We start from the raw sequence: 21572 nt of genomic DNA, 5'->3' as shown, positions 1-21572 counted from the left end.
AAGAATGTATTTGCTTGCTTTGCACAAAGAACTGTTCTCTCTTGTGTTCTCATTTGTATCCTAAACTTTTTTTTTTTTTTAAGATTTTATTTATTTATTTGAGAGAGAGAGAGAGAGAGCACATGAGACAGGGGGAGGGTCAGAGGGAGAAGCAGACTCCCCGCTGAGCAGGGAGCCCGATGCGGGACTCGATCCCAGGACTCCAGGATCATGACCTGAGCCGAAGGCAGTCGCTTAACCAACTGAGCCACCCAGGCGCCCCTGTATCCTAAACTTCTTAAAGGTAGGGTTTTATTTTTCTCTCCACATAGCAACTAGTACACAATAGATTCTCAGAATGTTGCTGCCTGAAAATAGTAAAAAGACTATGCAGTTATTACTATACTAGAAAAATTTTCAAAGGAGTACACTTTTATTCTGGAGAGTTAGTAACCACAGGGATTTTATAAATTTTGATAATCAATGCCCACTTAATTAAATTTGAGTGTGTTTTAGTTACCAGACACAATTTTTGTTATGTATGCTTGTATTCTGTATTGATTACTTGAAAGACAGGATTTTTAATTCCCACAGATACCATGCAAGGTGGATATTATTCCCATTTTGCAGGTGAGAAAATTAAAATTCAGTGAGTTTAAGCGGCTTACCTAGGATCACTCAGCAAATAAATAGCAAACTGAGTGTATGACACTCAGAGTTTGTCTGACTCCTGAACACAGACTCTAAAATATATAATAAATAAAATATATATAATGTATTTGAGGATTTTTTAAAATAGATCTAATTTTGTAGATCTGATACCACATTAGAAAAACATTATTTTTGGGGCACCTGGGTGGCTCAGTTGGTTAAGCGACTGCCTTCAGCTCAGGTCATGATCCTGGAGTCCCTGGATCGAGTCCCGCATCGGGCTCCCTGCTCGGCAGGGAGTCTGCTTCTCCCTCTGACCCTCCCCCCTCTCATGTGCTCTCTCTCATTCTCTCTCTCTCAAATAAATAAATAAAATCTTTAAAAAAAAAAAAAAAAAAAAAAGAAAAACATTATTTTTTACAGTAGCATGGGTACTCCAGATATTTGCTGTTCATGAGTTGCTTCAAGAGAACATTTTTTTTTTTTTTGCTCTCCTTAAAAAGGTGAGAAGTCTGTCTATCTGTCAAATTGAATGGGTGAGTAAAGGAGGGCAGGACCAAAGATAGTATGTAGGTGATTTTCTTATGTCTTCCTAGAACCTGCTGTCAGAGACCCTATTGAGCTATATTGTAATTGTTGCTTTACCTTTTTGTGTTCTTACTGCCCTGAATTCCTTGTGAGCAAAGTCTTTATTCTAAGCAGAGTATCTGGTAAATAGCGCTCGGTAATTTTGTTGTTGATTAAATATATGAATGGCATATTGGTAGAAACTATTGAAATTTTGTAGTGCCCTATACATAATGGGCACTTGGTAAATGTTTCTAGAATCGAATAATGTGAGAGTTTCGAGGCTTGAATTCTGGTCCTCGTACTGTTACTATTCAGGTGTGTCCTTCTCCTCTTAGAGCCTCAGTCTTTTTACCTGTAAAATGAATGCTTGAAACTGATGCTTTCTGAAGTTGCTTCTGCCTATTTTCAGATTTTATATCTCTGTGATTTTATTTTATTATTTTTTAAAAGATTTTATTTATTTATTTGACAGAGAGAGTGCACACAAAAGCAGGGGGAGTGGTAGGCAGGGGGAGAAGCAGGCTCCCTGCTGAGCAGGGAGCTCAGTCCCAGGACTCTGGGATCATGACCTGAGCCAAAGGCAGATGCTTAACCACCTGAGCTGCCCAGGCATCCCTATCTCTGTGATTTTAAATACCAAAGGAGTACATATTAAATTAGACGAGGAAAAAGATTATCATGAGGTGGTAAGTTTTGGAAAAACTAGGTAGAGGAGGTTAGTCCTGAATGGTCCTTGAAGTGATGGGGTAGGGAGGGTGGCCTTTGGAATTCAGGAGAAAGGAGGGAATATGTACTGAACAGATACACTTCCATTAGTGAAGATGCTGGTGGGAATGGACCAAGCGTATTTGGGATAGAGCGAATAGATTAATCTCAATAGAAGGGTGATGAGATTTGAGTGTGGAAGGGGGAGCTAGCTTGGAGATACAGGATGGGGACAGCCTGGGGGCCTGGAATATCAATTTAGTTTTTATCCTTTGAGAAATAGGGAGCTGTTGAAGTTTTTCTGTTTGCTTTTTAAGGAAGATCACCAGCTGGACACAGGAAAGGAAGGAAACCAGTTGCAAAGCCATTGTGGGGATCCAGACATGAGGTGATGGTGGCCAGGAGCTGGCGGAGCAGGGGCAATGGAGCGGCAGGGAAGGAGGGCAGACCTAACATGATGGGGCACCTACTGTGGCCTCAGGCATTTTGCTCAGTACTTTCTATGTTACCTCAGGTTATCCTAAGGACCACCCTGCAAGGGGAGTGCGCTGGTTATCTACCACTACATAACAAATTACCCCAAAATAGTGGCTCGAAACTGTACGTTTATCATTATTATAGCAGTTTGAATGTGTGAGAAGTCTGGATGTGTCCCCGCTGGGACCTCTGGCCTAGGGTCACTGACGGGTTGCAGTCATCTCAAGGCTGGATTACGAAGGGTCAGCTTCCAGCTCACTAAAAGGGTTGTTGGCAGGATTCAGTTCCTCATGGGGTTGTTGGTCTGAGTCCTCAATTTCTCCCTCCCTTTCTTGCCATGGGGGCCCCTGCCTAGAGCAGCTTATGACAGGGCAGCTTGCTTCCTCAGCATGAGCAGGTGAGAGGGGAGGGAGAGAGAGAGTGCCAGTGAGCGAGCACATGGCCCTGCACCATGGAGGTCACAGTCTTGTGACCTAATCACATTTCTAGATTTTCCTTAGAAGCAAGTCTCTAAAACCACGCACACTCGAGGGAGGGGATTGCACATATATTCTAGTGTGCAAAGTGTGACGAGGAGAATGGCAGGAGAGGAGGCTGGGGGAGGTCAGTGGGGGGAGGGGAGGCCTGTCATGCCCTTCTTGATGCCTGGAATAAAACACATTTCCTTTTGTGGGAGTGAAATATTCGAGCAGTAGTGGTTGTTTCCAATGGGCGTGGTGGGTTTTGTGGGTAGACATACACAGATCTTTAAAGCATGATTCTTGAAATTAAAACCAACTCTAAGGTAAGAAGTTGAGAAAAATTATATTGACCATATCACTATGGACAGAATGACCAGAACTCAACTGTCATTTATATGGCCTGAATTGATGTAATCATTACCAGTGGGTTATAAAAATGGCCAGAATATGATCAGCTGTGTATATGCAGCCACTCATAGCCTAGATCTATGGTGAGTGTCTGTTTCGTTTTTTTTTTTTTTAAACTGCAAACTTTTACATTCCTCCTGGAAATAGAATTATTTTAAAGATGGGAAACAGATTGTGCTCCTTTTGCTTTTGTTTTGTCTGGGATATTTCTAGCCTCCCTTGCACATAGAAAAATCATTGTTAGTTTCACACAATTTAACTTTATAGCAAGATTCTGTTGAAAGACACTTTTGGAAACTGTCCCAGATAAACACTCTGTCCACATAGCTGCAGAGAGAACTGCTATCACCACAAATAAAAAGTCGGGGAGGGTGGTCTTTCCACTGGAAGGATTTTCAAAGCAGCAGTTAGGCTTTCAAGTAGCTCATCAGTCAGTTTGCTTCCTTCAGAATCTATCCACCCAATCCCACTGGCGTTCTGTCATCATCGAGACAGGAGTATTAATCATTAAAAAAAAAAAAGAACTAAAGCACTGAACTTTCCTTCCTTCCTTCCTTCCTTCCGAAACAACATCCCAGGCTTGTATTCTTCAAAATGCCCAGGAAACAAGTCCTCAGTATGTCAGCCCAAGTTCACCTTCAGGCAGTCAGTTTATTAGTGAAAATTCCCAATTTAGTGTAAGTATGAACTCAGTTTAAAAACCTTTTTCACTTTTCGCAAATATCTTAATAAATACAAGCACTGGCTGATGACAGCCTGAAGAAATAGAAGGGCTAGTGTTGTCCTTCATCTTTTAAAGGTTTAATTTGCCTGCAGGGAGAACCATAGGTGGGTAGTGAGGTGTCTCATGGGCATCTCAAAGTTAACATTTCCAAAAGTGCATTTCCGATTCCTCCTTCAGAATTTATTCTTCCACCAGTCTTCCCTAAAAATGCCGCCACCATCCACTCATTTTCTTTTCAAGCCAGAAATCTGGGAGTTGTCCTGGATTCCTGTCACTTCTAATCCATCAGAAAGTTCTACCAGTTCTACCTCTAAAATATGCATGATTTTTGTCTCTCCATTTCCAGGGCCACTGCCCCAGGCCAAACCGCCACCATTTCTTGCCTGGATTATTGACATGGCCTCTTAGCTGGTCTCCTGCTTGCACTTTGGTTCTTTTCCATACTTCTTTAGTTCTCCCTTCTCTCCTGTTACCCCTTGAAAGCTTCCTCTTGATTTTAAAATGAACTCAAACTTTATGCTTCATATGACCCAGCCACTGAGCAGCTGGTCACACTGGCCTTTTCTCAAGTCCTAAGGCACACCAATTTCATTCCTGCCTCAAGATCTTTGTATTTTCTGCCTTTCTGCCTGGAATTCTGCCCCTTACCCCCACCTCCCCCCTCTTCATAAAACCAGTCATTCTTCAGATCCCAGCCTAAAGGTCCCCCTCTTGCAGAAGCCTTCCTTGGTCACCTGTATAGGTAGAAATCCTGTTATTTTCCATTATAATCCTATACACTCCACTTTCTTGCAGTCTCAAAACTTTTATCTACATTTTCTTTTGTCTCGTGTATTTGCTTATTAGTTGGCTGTCTTTCCTGATTACGGGGATGTCAATGTCATGCGGGCCAGAGGCCTGTTGTCTTACTACTCTTCTTTCACCAGGACCTAGCTTATTGCCCACCACCCAGCAGGTGCTGAATAATTAGTTACTGAATGAATGAAAGTGCCTGCCACCTCTAAACTGGTTGAACCTGGTTTGGTAAAAATTCTGAGATTTAATCCCGAATGTTTCGAGTATACTTCACATAGGTCTTATTCTTTATGTGTTTCCACTTAGAGAAAAACCACCACAAAATAAAATCAGATCCCCTAAGTACTTCTCCAAACCTGGTTATATGGGTGATTTTATCTTCCTGGAAGTTTTCCATTCCCATATATGGATAAAATTTGTTTTAGTCCTCAACTACTACTTTAAAGACAAAACAGAACCAAGGATTCTGAATCAAGGATCTTTTAGTAAATTGCTGAATCAAGGATCTTTTAGGAAATTGCTGTCATGGCTACACCACCATTTGGTAGCTGCTCTTACACAGGTAGTCACCGACAAGGTACTCCCTTTATAGCAGGATGAACGGTCGAGATTGGTGGGTAGTTACTGTCCCAACTTGTGGAGAGGAGGTCTGCCCCAGGGAGAGAGAGAGCCTCAGCTGGTATTGCAAAGAATGCCTTTTATCATTCCATCTGCTTGGCCCCTAAGAGCAGGGTTTTTTGTAGAGCATGAACTAAATAGATCTGTGGCAACACTCAGGCAATTACATGCTTTTCAGCAAACAAGGGCCTAGTTTTGTTGCCATAATAACTTTCAGTAATTCCCAAAGTATTAGGGGGGAAAGTTGAGGCTCTATTCTTGAAGGAGAAAACTGTATTTAGAAAAGAAAAAAAAAAAAAAAAAAAGCAACCTAACCAGATTGTGGGGTATAATGTTTTCCACTCTCATTTAGGATTGCATAGTTAACTGACTTAAGGTTGTTGGTATTGGTTGGCTTCTTGTGAATTAACGTTATGCTCACCACTGTGTGTCTAGCATCTCTGTCACTGTAGTCCTTGAGGTGGGAGTCAGCTCCAGTTCACTGTAAGAAATCTGGGGTCTAAGGAGATGAGGGGTCTTGTTCAAAGTCATTCATTAAATGGAAGAGCTGGGATTTGAACCTAAGTTTGTTTGGCTTTAAAAGAAAGAAAGAGGGGGAGGAAGGGAGGAAGGAAGGAAGAAAAAGAAGGAAGGAAGGAAAAGAGAGAAAGAAAGAAAGAAAGAAAAAGAAAGGGAAGGAAGGAAGAAAAATAGACTATTGAAAAATGTTCCCAGGCTCTTGAGTGGCTCAGTTGTTAAGCATCTGCCTTCGGCTCAGGTCATGATCCCAGGGTCCTGGGATCGAGCCCCGCATCGGGCTCCCTGCTCGACTGGAAGCCTGTTTCTCCCTCTCCCACTCCCCCTGCTTGTGTTCCCTCTCTCGATGTGTCTCTCTCTGTCACATAAATAAATAAAATCTTTAAAAAAAAGAAAAATGTTCCTAAGCTCTTTAAATGTGCTGTCTGCTTATTTTGTTCATTTAGCCAAAAGCTTTTTGAGATTGTTGGACTCAAACATCTGAGTCTAAATTTATTTTTACATACAGGTTATATGCATATGCATAGATAAATATGTAGGTTTTTGCATATGTTAAATTACTTCCCACTTCTATCAGGTATATATATTTAACTTCATTCTGTCTATATACATGGACATAACTTATATAAAAGCAGGGTGGGGGTGGTCCATATGTCCCAGTTTCACTGCTGAACCATAGTCAAAGAAATACAGTCCAGTGATCAGAGGTAAAATTATTCTTATTTTCACTAGTATGTCTTGAAGGACATTAAGAGACAACCAGTTTATAACCAAGAACAGCTCTTGGGAAATCCCTGAGCCTCTCTGCTCACTCCACAGAGGCTCCTTTCCGTCTCAGCCCCCACAATACCCATCCCAAACTTTGCTTTGCTCTTTCTTCTCCACCCTCTCTCGTAACTCTTTATTATGTGAAATAATTCAACCCTTCACCCACGGTTTATTTTCTCTGTAAGAAAGGAGCTGACCCAGCACGCAAGAAGACATTTTACTTAGAAGCTCGAAGGGTGGCAAAGGTGGGGCTGGGGGCGGGGGGTCGGGGGGTGGGGGTGGGGAGACTGTGGAAAGTCAGCCAGCCATTTCTTATAAGAGTTACAAGTTAGTACTTTTAGTCCTTGTTATAGGTACCATTTTATCTGCAAATATTTATATGGCTACAATACTTGGCCTTTCTTGTACATCAATATATCATTTGTGATGCCTTTTTTAGGCATTAAATAATTAAGTAGCACTTACTTTGTGCTAGGTACTGTTCTAAATGCTTTATATATATTAACTGATTTAATCTCCACAACGGCCTATGGGTAGCTACTATATTTCTCCCTATTTTACAGATGAAGAAACCCAAGTTACATAGAAGGTAAGTAACTTCACAAAGTCCCACAAATAATAAGGGGTAAAATCAAATGTGATTGAACTCAGGCAGTTTGGCCTCAGAGTTTATGCTTTAAGACAATTGCCGAACTACCTCTTGTGTGAAATAATATTAAGTTTTTTACTTAATTATTAATATTTTTCAACATTTATTTTCAAAAGTAATGTGGAGTTGATAGATAATAAGATAATGTCTGCATGTTCTGCCTGTTCTGAATGTTTTCCCTGCTCTGAACAGTCAGTGGGATAGCTGGACCACTGACCAGGCTTGGCACTCTTTCTGGTATTTGAAGATCTTTGAGGTAATGGGATTAGGAAGACAGCAGTTTTCTTTCCTACTCCCTCAGCACTCCCTTCTTATAAACGGGTGGGCAGTTGCTGTTTCTAACACAGGATAAGCATGCATCGAATTCACAAAACACGAAGCTGCAAACAAGAAAACATAGAAGTGGAAGAACGAGCTTGGGCAAGTGAACGTGGGAGTGGAAACAGTCCATCCTTTGTTCACCTCTTTTCTGTGCATGAGGTGCAGCCCGGGGACTTCCTCGAATTTCCTGAATGCCTTTGTTTTCCTTGTGGTGAGTCACCTTCTCATCAGCGAGGATTAGGATTAGCTTATTCCTAGACTGTGAACGTGCGTACTTGTTTATCCCTTTACTCTTGCTCTGCTGGCCGCTCACTGGACTCGCTTGAGAGACCACAGACGGCAGCTAACCTGAAGCCTCCTGAGGAAGTGCGGCCTCCTGAGTCCAAGGAAGCTAACCCTTGTTGAATACGACACTCTGTGTCTGAGCCTGGCTTTCGCTTCTGAATCCTCCGCAGTGCTCCGGGCGGCCTCTGCCAATCACACAGGGCATAGAGCAACGCCGACTTACCATCTGACTAGACCCTGAGAACTAGGTGTGGATGTGACAGAGAAATCAAAATGGAGACCCACCCACAAGAGTGCTCAGATGCTACTTGGACCAACCCTGTATGGAAGAGATGAGAAACCGAGGCAGAAGGTCACTTTCTTCCTTCGTAGCAGAAATGGAATTTAACAGGCTCCCTGCCTCCGAATTCAGCGCCCTTGTCTAGCTGCCTCTGTGTTGCATGTCTGAATTCAGCTCCCCAGATTTCTCTGAGTCTAAAAGTTTTCCAGCTTGAGAGAGTGTTTCTGCTGAGGCTCCAATAGTTGTCCCACCTTCCATACTGAACCTGAGATGCCTCCAGGCCGGGCCGTGACAGATAATACGAAGCTTGTTCCTAGCTTTTGGGTCAGGGCTCACTGCAGTTTATCTCCGAGGTGGCAGCAGGGTGGTGTGTGGAGGAGCGCTGCTGGAGCACGCAGCCTGCTTGTGCCCATGAGAGACACCCATACCCTCTCCTTGTCATAGGGCCCTGGGGAGCCACTTGTCCTGGGGGATGCCGGGGGATGCGGGAGCCACGCAGGGGGCCTTAGGGTGTCCTGGTTAATGGTGCAGGCTCTGAAGTGGTCGAAACCCAGCCCCACAACTTATTCACTGAGTGACTGTGGGCAAATGATTTCTCTCTGCATGAGTGTCCGCGTCTGTAGAACAACTATATCTCCCAGGGTTGTTGTGACGATTAAATGGGATGATGCACTTAAAGCACCTGGCAGGTACTAATAGTGGCTACCGAGCCATGTCACAGAAAATGGCAGGATGAGGAGCTCCAGGAATCGGTCCCTCCACCACAGCAACCATTAAGCTGGCACCGACTGTCAGAATGAACTTTCTCAGCATTCTAGGATCTAATAAAAAACTTCCAGCTATTAGAGGAATGCTTAATGAGGAAAGAGGCCTCTAAATTTTGACATTTAAGAAAATCTATCAGGTCGCTGACTGACTGCTGAGATAACAGGAAAGGGCTGTCAGTGACCCACACTCAACAAGGAATGCAGTCTGCACAGAACAGTTGGGAAAAGTCCCTAAACAAATGGACAGCGGCCCTCAACAAGCAGCAGGCTGCCCTGGATTTCCAGAGCCGCCACGTTATAACCTTCAACATGTCCAGGGTTCAACAAAAATTAAAGACCTACAAGTAAGTAAGGAAAGTGTGGCCTATTCATAGGGAAGAAGAAGAAATTGACAGAAACCGTCCCAGAGGAAGGCTGGTTACTGGATATTGGCATCCTGGAATTTATCGTAATTATTAAAAGAAAACTTTGTTGCTTATTACCAGGGTATTACTGGAAATCCCATGCTTTCTGTTGGTTTTACATTGTATTGTGAATACTATAAATATTTTGCCCAATTCTTAATGGAAATTACCACTAGGGGAAAAATGACCAGTTTGTACTTGAGGAGAAGTAGAATCCCACCATTCTATTAATTTTTTTAATGTTCATATACACAAATAAAATTAGCATGTTATACTTTAAGTTAGAGTAATCACTCATTAAAGACTTATATTTGAATTTAACACATTCATTATTCTTGTTTGAAGTGTAGCTTATTTGGTATGACATAGGAAATAATGTCTTTATACCATAATATTTCCCTATGGTTGTTTGCTCAGACATGGTACGTTCCTGTTTTCTAGCCCTTCACATACTACTGGTGTGGCCAATAACATCAGGGCTATTCCTTTTTCTTTTCCTTGTTGGGTGACATGAGACACAGGAGCTCTGTGTAACCTGAATGAGTTTGGTCAGAAATCTGAGGTCACCTTGAAAGTGAAGAAAGGTTTTTCCCACAGAGACTCAGGTGTGGAGGAATCATTTGGCAGTGAACAAAAGTTTACATTGGCTGTGGAATTGGCTGTCAGCATGTGAAACCGAGAGCCAGAATTCCGGGTTACACCCAGACTAGGTCTAAGCAGCTAACAAAAAGCCTAATTTGTGTCCTGAGAGATCCAGTTGAACATCTGTGTGCCCCAAGTCCACCAGTGAGTGGACTAGCTACCCTCCACCAAGTGACCCCCAGGTCTCTGTTTTGGTCCAAAGCAGTGGTAGTAGAGTTGCACATTTGAGAATGTAAAGTCTTCATTCATATGCCTGTCAGAGCACTGGCTTTGAACGGAACGTAGGAGGATGCAGTGGAAGCAGGAACAATTGTTTTCTTAGCTTCCTTCTAGGAGAGGAGTTTGCTGGTGAGAAAGACTAGCAGGATCTGAATGGTACTTGTGATGGGGCAGAGGAAGGTTCTGTTGGCCAAGCTGGTTGTCCTTGGGATCGGGTGTAGGGTTGTCCTGGCTGTGGAGAAGTGTCTTGTCATTGGGGTTGGATGTGGGGTTGTTGTGGTTGTGGAGATGTGTTCTGTTATTGGGGTTGGGTGTGGGGTTGTTGTGGTTGTGGAGATGTGTTCTCTTGTTGCAGTTGGGTGTGGAGTTGTTCTTGTTGTGGAGATGTGTCCTTTTGTTGAGGTTGGGTGTGGGTGTGGGTTTGTCCTGGTTGTAGAGCTCTGGGAAGTGGTTGTGTCTGGAAAAAACAAAAAACAATGGCATCAGAACCTGTTTTAGGGGGGGGCACTGGAGAAAGGAGGCCAATCTGATGGAACACTAGAGCCAGAGTTCATGAGCAAACTTCAGTCAACAATTCTCAGCGGCCAAGCATATATGTAGAGGAGGAGGAAAACTAGGGAATACAGAATGTCAAGGAAGAAAAAATAAGTAAGAAATATTCTCTACCCTTAAGGTCTATACAATCCTATGGGGGAAGGAGTTTATACAACTACTGAATTTGTTGTTGGGTGGTACTCTGTCCTCAAATGTCTTCATGTCCTTAATGTTATATTAGATCAATCAGTGCAAATATGATCCAGAATGGCACAGTTATATTTTTTTCTTGCTAATTTCAAAGGTTGCATGTAAAGCTTATAAGAACTAGATATCAGGGGCACCTGGGTGGCTTAGTTAGTTAAGCATCTGCCTTTGACTCAGGTCATGGTCCCAGGGTCCTGGGATCAAACCCTGTGTTGGGCTCCCTGCTCAGTGGGGAGCCTGCTTCTCCCTCTCCCTCTGCCTGCCATTCCCCCTGCTTGTGCTCTCTCTCTTTGTCAAATGAATAAATAAAATCTTAAAAAAAAACCCACTAGTATCATTCCAGACCTGAGGATGGCTACCCCTGCTCTAAAGCAAGGGCACAGAGGCCCTGTTCAAACCCTCATATCTCTTTCTGTGGTTTCAGAGGCACTGCTCGTTCTCCTGTGCAGGATCTGACCACCCTTTGGTTCTCTGAGGTTGCCTTGCAGAGAAGCAGTGAGAACCAGGCCCTGTGGGTAGTTTGATTCTGGAAAAACTGGAGCCTTGTAATGATGCCTCCAAGGGTCTGTGGATCAAAGAGGACTGACTATATGGAAGAAGAAGAAGGGAGAAGTCTTGTGATTTGCTCAGGCTCAGGCACTCTCCACTGGTGGGAGGGTGCCTTCCAGTTACGAGGCACTGTTTTATCTCATTTAGTGTTTCCCCAGGGCAGATGTTTCTCTAGTATCCCACTGAGCCACAAGGTTTGAATACAACCTTTTTTCTTTTTTCTTTTCTTTTCTCTCTCTCCTTTCCTTCCTTCCTTCCTTCCTTTCTTCTTTCCTTCCTTCCAGCTGGATATTATTAGTGTGGAGCTAAAGAATCCTGATTAGAAACAAACATTTTTTCTTTCTTTTTTAGCATTTACATGAGTGTTCATCTTGATAATGTCCTTCAGGAGGAAAAACAACACCCAAGTCTTTTCACAGAGGGAAACCACCAAGGAAGCCATGAAGGCATTTATGTAATAGTTTCCTCAGGCAGAATCACTTTAAAATTTGTTGTTGAAAATAGATACCCGTGTGCCCACATTTGCAATGTATGGCCAGCAGGAAGATGGACAGCATACTGCATGTATTTCAGTGTTGGAGGGCTCCCAAGGAAGACCTGTTATCTGGACATTGAGAAGAACTAATGTTTCTTATTCTTGGTTGAACTTTGTATTTAAAAACTTCATTAAGAATAAAAGACTGTATAGTTTTGATGTAAGTCTAAGAAAAGTGGAAAAAAGCATAATATGTGGACCATGAGCCAATTTCTCCATTTACTTTCTATGTGGCTTCTGGCAAGTTACCTATCTTTCCTGCACCTCAGTTTCTTGAATTTGTTTTGGCTCCCTAGAAGGAGGTAAGAGAGAATAAAGAGGACAGAGAAGGCAGGAGAAGGATGAGGAGTTTCAGGATGGTTGGAAGTTGGGCACAACAGCCTATGAAAGGTCAGTGGAAATCCTTGGTGGTAGTGGTGGTGGCCAGAGGCCACTCTAAGAACTAAGGAAAGTATGAGCATTTCTATACTCTCAAGCCTTCTTTGTGAAAATCTCCCCCTCTTTCCTTGAGCCCCTTGGTTAGAGTGTGCTATACCTAGGAAGGCTTTGTGTGTATGGGAATTCTTTGTGGAAATCAAACCAAGAGCTGATTTTCCTATCCATCTATGTGGCATTGGACATAATGGCTCCCAAGGAAGCAGGAGTCTGGAGCCAAAGGTGGCTGTGAGAATTAAAGGCCCCTGGGAGTTGGCAAAAATCTTGGAAATGGCTTTTGTTTCCCACAGGGTGTAGGATAAGGGGTCAAACTGTCTTCTGTAGGTCTCAGGTGTTGGGGAACTCAACTGACATCTGGATAACACATGATTAGAAGACTCTTCTAGGGCACCCACCAAGTAATTTTCCAGGCTGACCGAGTCACTGCCAGATGTGTAAATAGGCCACAGAGAAACTTACCTTTTCTTTCTAGTTGCAGAGAAGAAAATGCAGCCACATTGTAGACATTAATAGTGAAGGCTCTGTGGAGGGCAAATCAATGAGAGATAATGGTGAGGCCCTCAACTGTGGAATTCACAAGTCTAGCTCCCTTTCCTGCCTTCCCAGATGATCCTGACCTTAGTGTTCTCTCCAGCACAATCAGCAGAGCATCACTGATCGGGTGCATATTGTCTTGACTAAGATCCTCCATGGTCTTGCTCCAGTCAAGCTCTTGTCCATCCCCCACACCCCAACTTCAGCACCCTGAACTCCCCACAAGGCTGGAATGCACCTCTGGTCATTGTTCAAGCCAGTGCTGCCTGGGTCTCCGTCCTGGTCCCATTTGCCCAGATACTCAACAGTAACCTCTGTGAAGTCATTTCTCCCTGTTGTCATTCCCAGACAGAGCTCCATTGGAGAGACATGCCCCTCAACTGCATGGCCTTGCTGTGAGCCAATCCCTCCATGGGAGGGCCAGCTCGTTGAGGGCAGGTTCTGTTGTCAGCAATGCCTGACACATAGTAGGTGCTTAATGTTCATCAAATGATCTGTACAGCTTGGTGTGTTGTTGTTCCATCGGTGGTCCTGTTATTATCCCAGTCTCTCGTTCATACATTCAACAGTTAACTGATGAGCGTGCGCTACATGCCAGTCTCTGTGCTTGGTGCTTAGGGGACAGTGGTGAACAAGACGGGCATGGTTCTTACCTTTGTGGCACTTTACAGTCTCTTTGGAGAGACAGACTTGAAACAAAGCAATCAGTAAACAAGTTAAATAATTGATTGCAGTTGTGACATAGGTTGTGAAAAAGTGGAAGTTACGAGAGTGAAAACAGAGCTGGAGCTTGACCTAGGGGTTCAGGGAATGCTTTCTTGAGGAATTGGTATTCAAGCTCCACCATTATTTCTGTAGAGGCCTTGCCTCCCCAAAACTCATTGTGGAGCCCCGTGGGCAGGGGCCTCTCCACATCCCATTGTGTCCCACCCAGCTGCCCTCCATACCCCCATCATATGTGCCACTCCCCTCCCCTTCTCAGGCGTGGGGACCAAGGCCAAACAAGCAGAGAGGCCAGTGCAGGTTAGGAGGGGTCTGGAGACCACACTGTCAGTGGAAATGCACTGTTTCTGTGGCAGGTTGTTACTGTTGGGCCTTTTATCTGGTGTTGCATGGAGTGTGGAGCCTTTACGAGGTGAGGTGAAAGCAAAGTCTTTGCCTTGATTAGCTTTGGCTGGCTTCTAAGAGACTGCTATCATCGGGAGGCTGGAATGCAGCAGCTCCCTTGGATTTTCACTCTCGGAAATCACTGTGGGCAAAACCCCCTCTCCAGAGCCAGCCTTGTCCAACCAGGTGTGACAGGAGAAGACAGGATGGCTTGATAGCATCATCACCACCAGTGTCCACAGAGACTTGGTGGCTGTTCACCACCAAGGGGACACCACCAGGGGCCATGGTCTGATGGTCAGACCTGCCCTTTCAGTACAAAGTGGCAGTCTGAAAGTGTGAGGGCCTCTCAACGTGGGCTCCCAAAATAACCTGGATAACATCGCTAGCTGAGAGGAAGGTCTTTTCGTTACAGTGTAATGCAAGCCCCCAGGTGGCCTCACCTCACAATCTTGAGTGTGTCCATTTTGTGTGACATTAGGAAGCCAGTTTTATGACACAGTCATCACACTTGGCATTTCCAAAATGAATGTGTGTTGAAAAATGATTCTCTGGAATTGGAAGCAAACAGCATGCTCAGTGACAAAGCCTCCAGAACCTTCTCCTAGGCTTGTCTGTGCACTTCCTTGTAAAATCCGGTTTTACTGATGATGTATTGTATGGTGACTGACATAACATGATAAAATAAAATTTAAAAAAAGTAAAATCCGGTTTTAACAAGAACCCTGCTAAGTAAGTTGAGCAAGTACCTCCCACCCTTTACTCCTAATACCTAGTTCTCCCTCCTCTACCACCCCCGCGGAATATCTGATGGTCTTGGCCTGCCTTCTGCAAGAATCCTGTTAGGTCAGTTTAGCCAGATGCCCCTCACAGGCCTTATTGTTTCCTGTGAGTGACCCCCACCCTGCTTCTTGGCTATAAATTCCCACTTGCCCACGATGTATTCAGAATTAAGCCCGGTTCTATCCTGAGGTCTCTTTTCTCCTGTTGCAACAGTCCCGAATAAATTCTTTTCATTTGTTTGTTTGCTTGTTTGGCTTTAGCCACTGTCCAGCTGTAGTTTTCATAACACTAGAGCTTTCTGTCTCTGTTGAGCCTGCCTGGGGTGTGGGGGTGGGGAGTGTGTGCGCATGCGTGGGAACTCCTGTAGGTAAAAGGACAGAGAGTAGTGAGGCAGAAAGGAGTGCAGCTACTAAATTCTCCACATCATGTCTGGGGTGCATTCTGAGTCGTCCAAGGTCAGCGTGAAACTGCATAAACCCCGTCTACAATTGTAAAAGCCCAAAGCAAATCACGCAGAGATAGGTTCTTACTGTAACACGATTGTAGTTATGTTTGTTGAGTTAGGAGATATCCAGTTTGCTATGAAGAGCTGGTCACTCAGGTTATCCAGGTGATATAGGGCACCGTTGTTGCAAAGCTTGTCTGCTTTTTCCCAGAGGCCTAGTGAGTTGTTGTTCGCGTCCACTGCTCGCAGGACCACAGAGCTGATACTGGCATTCACGGGAACCCATACTAGGAGGAAAGGGTAAGGAACCAATCAGCCATTGGTGCAGTCAGACAGGGGGTGGGGATCATGAAATCAACCTTTAGCAGGAAAAAAGGAAGTTACAAATAATGTACATATAGTATGATCCCATTTTAAATGAAGTTGCAGACAAAAGTCGGGAAGGAAATACAAGATATTAACTATGGTGATTTCTTGGTAGTGGGATTATCTTATTATTTTTATTTTCTTCCTCATGCGTTTTTATGTTTTCCAAATTTTCTCCAGTAAAAGGTAAACAAAAGAAGACCTGTGCTCTGGCCCTGGTTTTCGCTGTAGAGCAGAGGTGAGATCCTGGCTGGCTCTTAACCTCTGGAGCCAGGTTCCTGTCCGCCAGACGAAGGGGATAGCCTGTTCTGCCCTTCTCTCAGGGGAAGGCAGGGTGGGGAGAGGCGGGGTTGATACCTGGGAAAGGGTCAAGTGGGCCCCCTGGGCAGTGTGTCATGACATCAGGGATCCTTAGTGCCAAGTCAAAGCAGAGCCCATTTCTTGGTCCCAGAATCACTGACGCTTTCAGTCTCTGTTGTTGAGCGTGAGGGAAGGGGGTGGGGTCTCTGAGCCCCAGTACCTGTCCAATAACCCTAGGGTTTCTTGGCGTCTTCCCTGTTGATGTAGCCTAGGGTATACTCACAGGGACCCCACTGACACTTGCTGATTCTAGCATTCTGATGTGTAACAGGGAGTGAACTTCAAGAGAACATTTCAGCCTGTCCATTTCCTTCCTTAGAAGATCCCTTCTGGAAGAATTTCTCAATGCTAAAGGGTTATTCTCCAGGGCCCTGTCAGCCACTCCAAATCCTTTCAAAGACTTCTCCATACAAAGCAAAGAAAATCAAGCATGTAGCACAATAGGATCAGACAGTCCTAGAAAGGAATTCTAGCTCTCACATTTAGGAGCAAGTCATTTCATCTCTCATCCTTGGTTTCCTTATTGTCCATCACTCACTCCACAAATATTTATTCAATGCCCACTCTACACCAGGTCTGGTCCTAGGTCTGCGGATGATGACTTTACCCCTCATGATATGGAGATCATGATACCTTATCTACAAGATTCCTGGGAAAAGCACAGAGAAGAGTGTAAGACTTTTAACACATGATGGGTGTTGGATGAATTGTGATTGTTATTTATATTTTTTAGCGCAAAACATTTCTGTTCTGTTTGTTTTTGCCAATCCGGTGGGCTGAGCCAAACCCCACTGGCCTGACTTGCCCACTGAGAACCTGACAACTGTAGATGTGTGCACGATGGTGAGGTGGATGGTGCTCAGTGGTGGTGTCCTGGTGTCCAAGTCTGTCAGTTCTCCCATGGGCATGCTCTTGTCTCTGCCATTTCGTCTGCTCTCCCTCTCTCACACTGGCTTCCTCCTTCCTTCCCTCCTAGCATCTGTCACCTGGATTTGTGGTCTCCACCTTCTCTCTTCAGGCTGCAGCCAGATCAGATTCCACATACAACTCTTCCATAAGGACAAAGTACTCTCCAAAACCTTCCAAGTGCCCATCTTTCTAGAGGATCTAAACATTTCTGCTTTTACATTTTCACTTCTGTTGATTACAGTACCCAACACATGGCTTTTTTGACCCTCTAACCTGGCTCACTGAGCTTTTTGCACTCCTGTTCTAGGGGCAGCCAGCCCTCCTCTGGTTCTGCAGATGCATCTGGCCCACACCTGCCCCTGGCCTTTGTTCATGTCTGGAACCCTGCCTTCTCATCACACATTCCATCCCTGCTTACTCTCCAGGATCCTGCCTGTGTTCCACCTCTGGGCCAGTTCAGCCCTCTCTTGCTCTCACTCTTGAAACATTTACATTTGTTCCTGCAGAGTTGAGTACTTAATTACATTCTGCCTTGTTCTCTATACTGTGGTTTCATCCATGTCAGTATCTGGCCAGCCCAGTGCTGGGGACCTGGCGGGCACTAACTACTCATTGATTGATTTTAAAAAGTGCATCCAGTGCTGGACCACGCCCTTAAAGATGAAGGTTCAGGGGAGCCTGGGTGGCTTAGATGGTTAAGCGTCTGCTTTCGGCTCAGGTCATGATCCCAGAGTCCTGGGATCGAGCCCCACATTGGGCTCCTGGCTCAGCGAGGAGCCTGCTTCTCCCTCTCCCTCTGCCTCTCTCCCTGCTCATGCTTTCTCTCTCTCTTTCTCTGTATCTCTGTGTCTCAAATGAATAAATAAAATCTTTAAAAAAAAAAAAAGATGAAGGTTCAGGAAAAAAGGCAAGCACCTTTTATCCCTCTCGCCCACGGAGGCAGATCATACCCAGCACAATCTTAATATAAATGTCACTGCATCATGGGTTTCTTTCACTGATACCAAGACAGACCCAGGGAACCTCTTCTAAGATCCTGCCTGAGCTGTGTGTGTGCCATGGGACATGCCAAGCCATTTATACATGACTTACCAATGTTGACACAAACCCTGAAATTTAAAAAATTTCAAAATCAAAATAAGGAGAAGTGGTTGGCCTTTGTGGGTCTTTACCCAGTCTCCCCAAAAGACCCAGTGCAGTCCTGTAATGACACTCTGACGAGGAAATCATGGAGCCTGTTGTGTAATGCTGGGTGCGGAGTCTGGCACTTCACATTTCCGTGAGCATAGGATTTTGACTCTCAAATCATTCGCTTAGTGATTCGGTTTATCATGGAGCTTTAGCACATTTCTGCTCTGAGATGAAGTCAGGTGAAGTTTGAAGTGCCAGCACAAAGGAGGCATTCAGTGAACCGGAGTTTGTTTCCTCCTTCCCCTTTCTCTCTGCTCTACCCAGCACCTCTGCAAATGTTTGATTTCCCCCTCACCCAGCATATTCCCTTTCATGGGGTCTTATGGATCCTCTCTTGACTGTTCGTTCTCCTGTCTTGCTACTTTCAGAAGAACCCCAGTCTACATATCTCCACCCAGCATTTTCACGAGATAGGTTTCTTTTTCTTCCATTTCAACAGCAAAATCCCTTACCTTGTGATATGTTATCTTAAGTCCGAGGTCTGTGATCTTTTGTGTAGCAGTCCCTCTGACCCCCCAGGTCCTTCCCCGTGTGCAAGGTCACACATATGCCTTCCTGTCCTCATCTCGAATTATAAGATTATCCTCCCTGGCTTGGGAGGACAAGATCCACTGCCTGAGGGAGTGGGATACAGTGATCTGAATCACAGCTGAGGCCCTTAGTGACAGTCCCCATGAAAAAAAGAGAAAAGGACAAGCTGGGACAAGTGTGTGAAGGCAGACCATCGTCGTTCTCCTGCCAAAGTCTGGAATCTGTGGTTCATGGGTGTGGACATCACCCTGGTGCTCTCTGCAGAATTGGTTAGAGTTCTAGGAGAGCAGAATGACATAGTAATGAGACAGCAGGCTCTGAAACTGGACATCCTGGCTGAACAGAGCTGTACAAATCTTGGCTGTTACTTAGGTTCAAATATTAACAATGCTACCCACTATGGCCTTGGGTAAAATTTTAACTCCCCTATGCTGCGGTTCTCATCTGGGAAGATAATAGCATTTACCCTTAGAATAGCACCCAGCACGTAGTAAGAAGTCTCAGCTCTCATTACCGTAAGTGAGGGGTGTAGAGTGCAGTGGTTAAGGACTGGGTGTCTGAAGCTAGACTGCTCGGGTTCATATCCCAGCTCCATCCTGTAAGTAGCTGTGTGACCTGAGCAAGTGACTAGCACTCTACCTCTGTTTCCTCATCTGTGAAACGGGAATGATCATGGTATGTTATCTGCCTAACACGTTGTTGTGAGATCTAAATGCATGAATACACGTAAACCACCATATTAAATGTTGTTGTTACAAAAGTAATCAGAAAGCACCTGTCTTGACTTATAGGTTTGGCTGACCCAAAATGGGATATTTATAAAATGTTCCTAGGTACCTTGAAGAAAAGCATTGTATTGGGAAGGAAAGACCAAGATTCAGGAGCCTGTTCTGCCCCTTACTAGCAGGGGAGCCCTGACCTGTCACCTAACTTCTCTCAGCTGCAGGCTGCTCATAAACAAGGTGGGAGAGTAACACTTTCCCTGCCTAGCTCACTAGAGTTTCCACCCACACCCTAAAGGCAAACAGTGCCTCCCGGTGTTGTGCGATATACCATCATCCATGGTGACATTGTTTTATCAAATGGATGTGAACAGACCACACACTGTGATGCACTTATTATCCCTGAAAACAATAAAAATGCCCACTTTATTTAAGTCTGAGAACTTGCCGCAGGTGTGCTCTTGCCGGGGCTCAGTTAACCTGGGTGTCGGGACTTAATGACCCCTGGCTCAGGTTTGCACAGAGAGCAGGGAGGAAACAGTCCCACACAACAAACTCTCTCACACATGTTCTCTTTCTGTTTCTGCCCCCACTTGCCATCTGGGTCAAAAACACATGTTTTGTGTGATTCAGAGCAGGAGTGGAGGGGTGTGCTCTGAAATTCTGGTTAACTCACCTCAGAAGACAAAGGACAACAAAGAGAATGGCTTCTCCTCACCTGTGTAGTTTGTGTTGCTTTCATAGACATCTGAATTGGCCATGATTCCTTGGCCAGTGGTGGTGACCTCATTGAAGAGCATGCAGTTGTCAATGTCATCTGCAGAGCTGGGAGAAGAACACAGCAGTCCGAAGCATAGAAACAGCCTGAGTGGCAGCAACATGGAACTGAGGACTGCCATGGTCTTGACCTGTTTGGAAACTGCCGGTCCCGGTACTGGGTAATACCTACAACTCAGCTGTTTATATGCTCCAGGGCTGGAGCTTCTGCATGAGGTCATACATGCAAATCTCCTTCCCACTCCTTCCTAAAATGAACTGGTGTCTGGAATTCGGACCAGGATATCAGTAGGAGTGACTTGCCCAGTACTCATCAGCATGACCCTTTACCAAGTCCAGTTTTGCTCAAGGAGGGGAAGGTATTGATCATGGTTCTATTTTGTGTCTCATTCATCTCAGTATCTGCTATTTGAAGAAAGCTGTTGAGAAAAGGGTTAGTGCTGGCAAAGTAAAATTCAGAGTTGAGTAATCATCACGTACCTGGCCCATTTAGAAGCTCCACACTTCTTCAGGCATAAAAGCTCTCTTGTCTTGGAATATTACATATCCTTTTCTAGCTCTCCTTTATTGAACTTGTCTCCAATCCCAGTTCCTTTTGTGACTAGCATAAAACTAGGAAGACTGTGCTTTTGGATTTATATTTATTTTCTGGAAAGAAATAGCTTTGGTCCACCTTGCTCCTGACACATTCCTCCATAGCACTATAGCACAAGGAAACTACTAAAAAATCAGAAAATATGTTTTCTTATATCTCTCCTCTGATTTTTATGATTTACTTACGAAGGAGTACTATGTGACTAGAAAGGAAACCAAAAAAAAAAAAAAAAAGAATCGAATCAAGGTGATATTTATAAATGTTTCTTTAAGAGAAGTACTCACAGACTGGTAAAGCAAGGACCTCTGAGAAATCTCCTCCAGAAAAGCAGTGAGAACACTAGCAAAAACTGTCAAAATCAACTTTTTTGGAGCTCTTGAAATTAACCAAAGGCTTGCAAAAATCTGAGGAGCATTTGTTTAAGAAAAATGGCTGGATCTCATTGAGCACAAAGAGCACTGTGGTGTTTTAACTTGGCTTATTTACACCCCTCTCACCACACCTTTGTACTAGCCTTAGAAACCAACAGCCTTGGGCAACCCCCTCGGGTCCTCTTCCGGAGCTTTGTACTATCACTTTACTATCACCCAGTAAACTTTAAAAAAAAAAAAAAAAAAGAAACCAACAGACTTGCCACTATGGGAGCCCTGCAGACTGGCAAACAAATAGCCAATGGAAGGAGACATAGTGGGCTTGGAGCTCTCCAAAAAGCCTCATTTCAGACAGTTGTCACTATGTGACTTGTCTGGAAAT

General features: G+C 44.4%; 1 protein-coding gene across 2 annotated transcripts in view; it reads right to left on the bottom strand.

The window, feature by feature from the left end:
- Positions 1 to 20375, bottom strand: part of IL18 (interleukin 18) — a 100165-nt gene extending 79790 nt beyond the window's left edge. For both annotated transcript variants that reach the window (XM_021696598.1, XM_021696599.2), the window contains exons 1-3: positions 20166 to 20375; positions 15454 to 15655; positions 12959 to 13020 (exon numbers count right to left, since the gene is read on the bottom strand). In XM_021696598.1, the coding sequence (XP_021552273.1) occupies positions 12959 to 13020; positions 15454 to 15655; positions 20166 to 20346 (445 nt within the window). In that variant the 5' untranslated portion in view covers positions 20347 to 20375. The remainder of the gene's footprint in view (positions 1 to 12958; positions 13021 to 15453; positions 15656 to 20165) is intronic.
- Positions 20376 to 21572: the final 1197 nt, after the last annotated feature.

This window comes from Neomonachus schauinslandi, chromosome 11 (assembly GCF_002201575.2).
Source record: "Neomonachus schauinslandi chromosome 11, ASM220157v2, whole genome shotgun sequence".
Classification (NCBI taxonomy): domain Eukaryota; kingdom Metazoa; phylum Chordata; class Mammalia; order Carnivora; family Phocidae; genus Neomonachus; species Neomonachus schauinslandi.
Note: the sequence above shows the minus strand (reverse complement) of the source record. Positions and strands in the feature narration are given on the sequence as shown.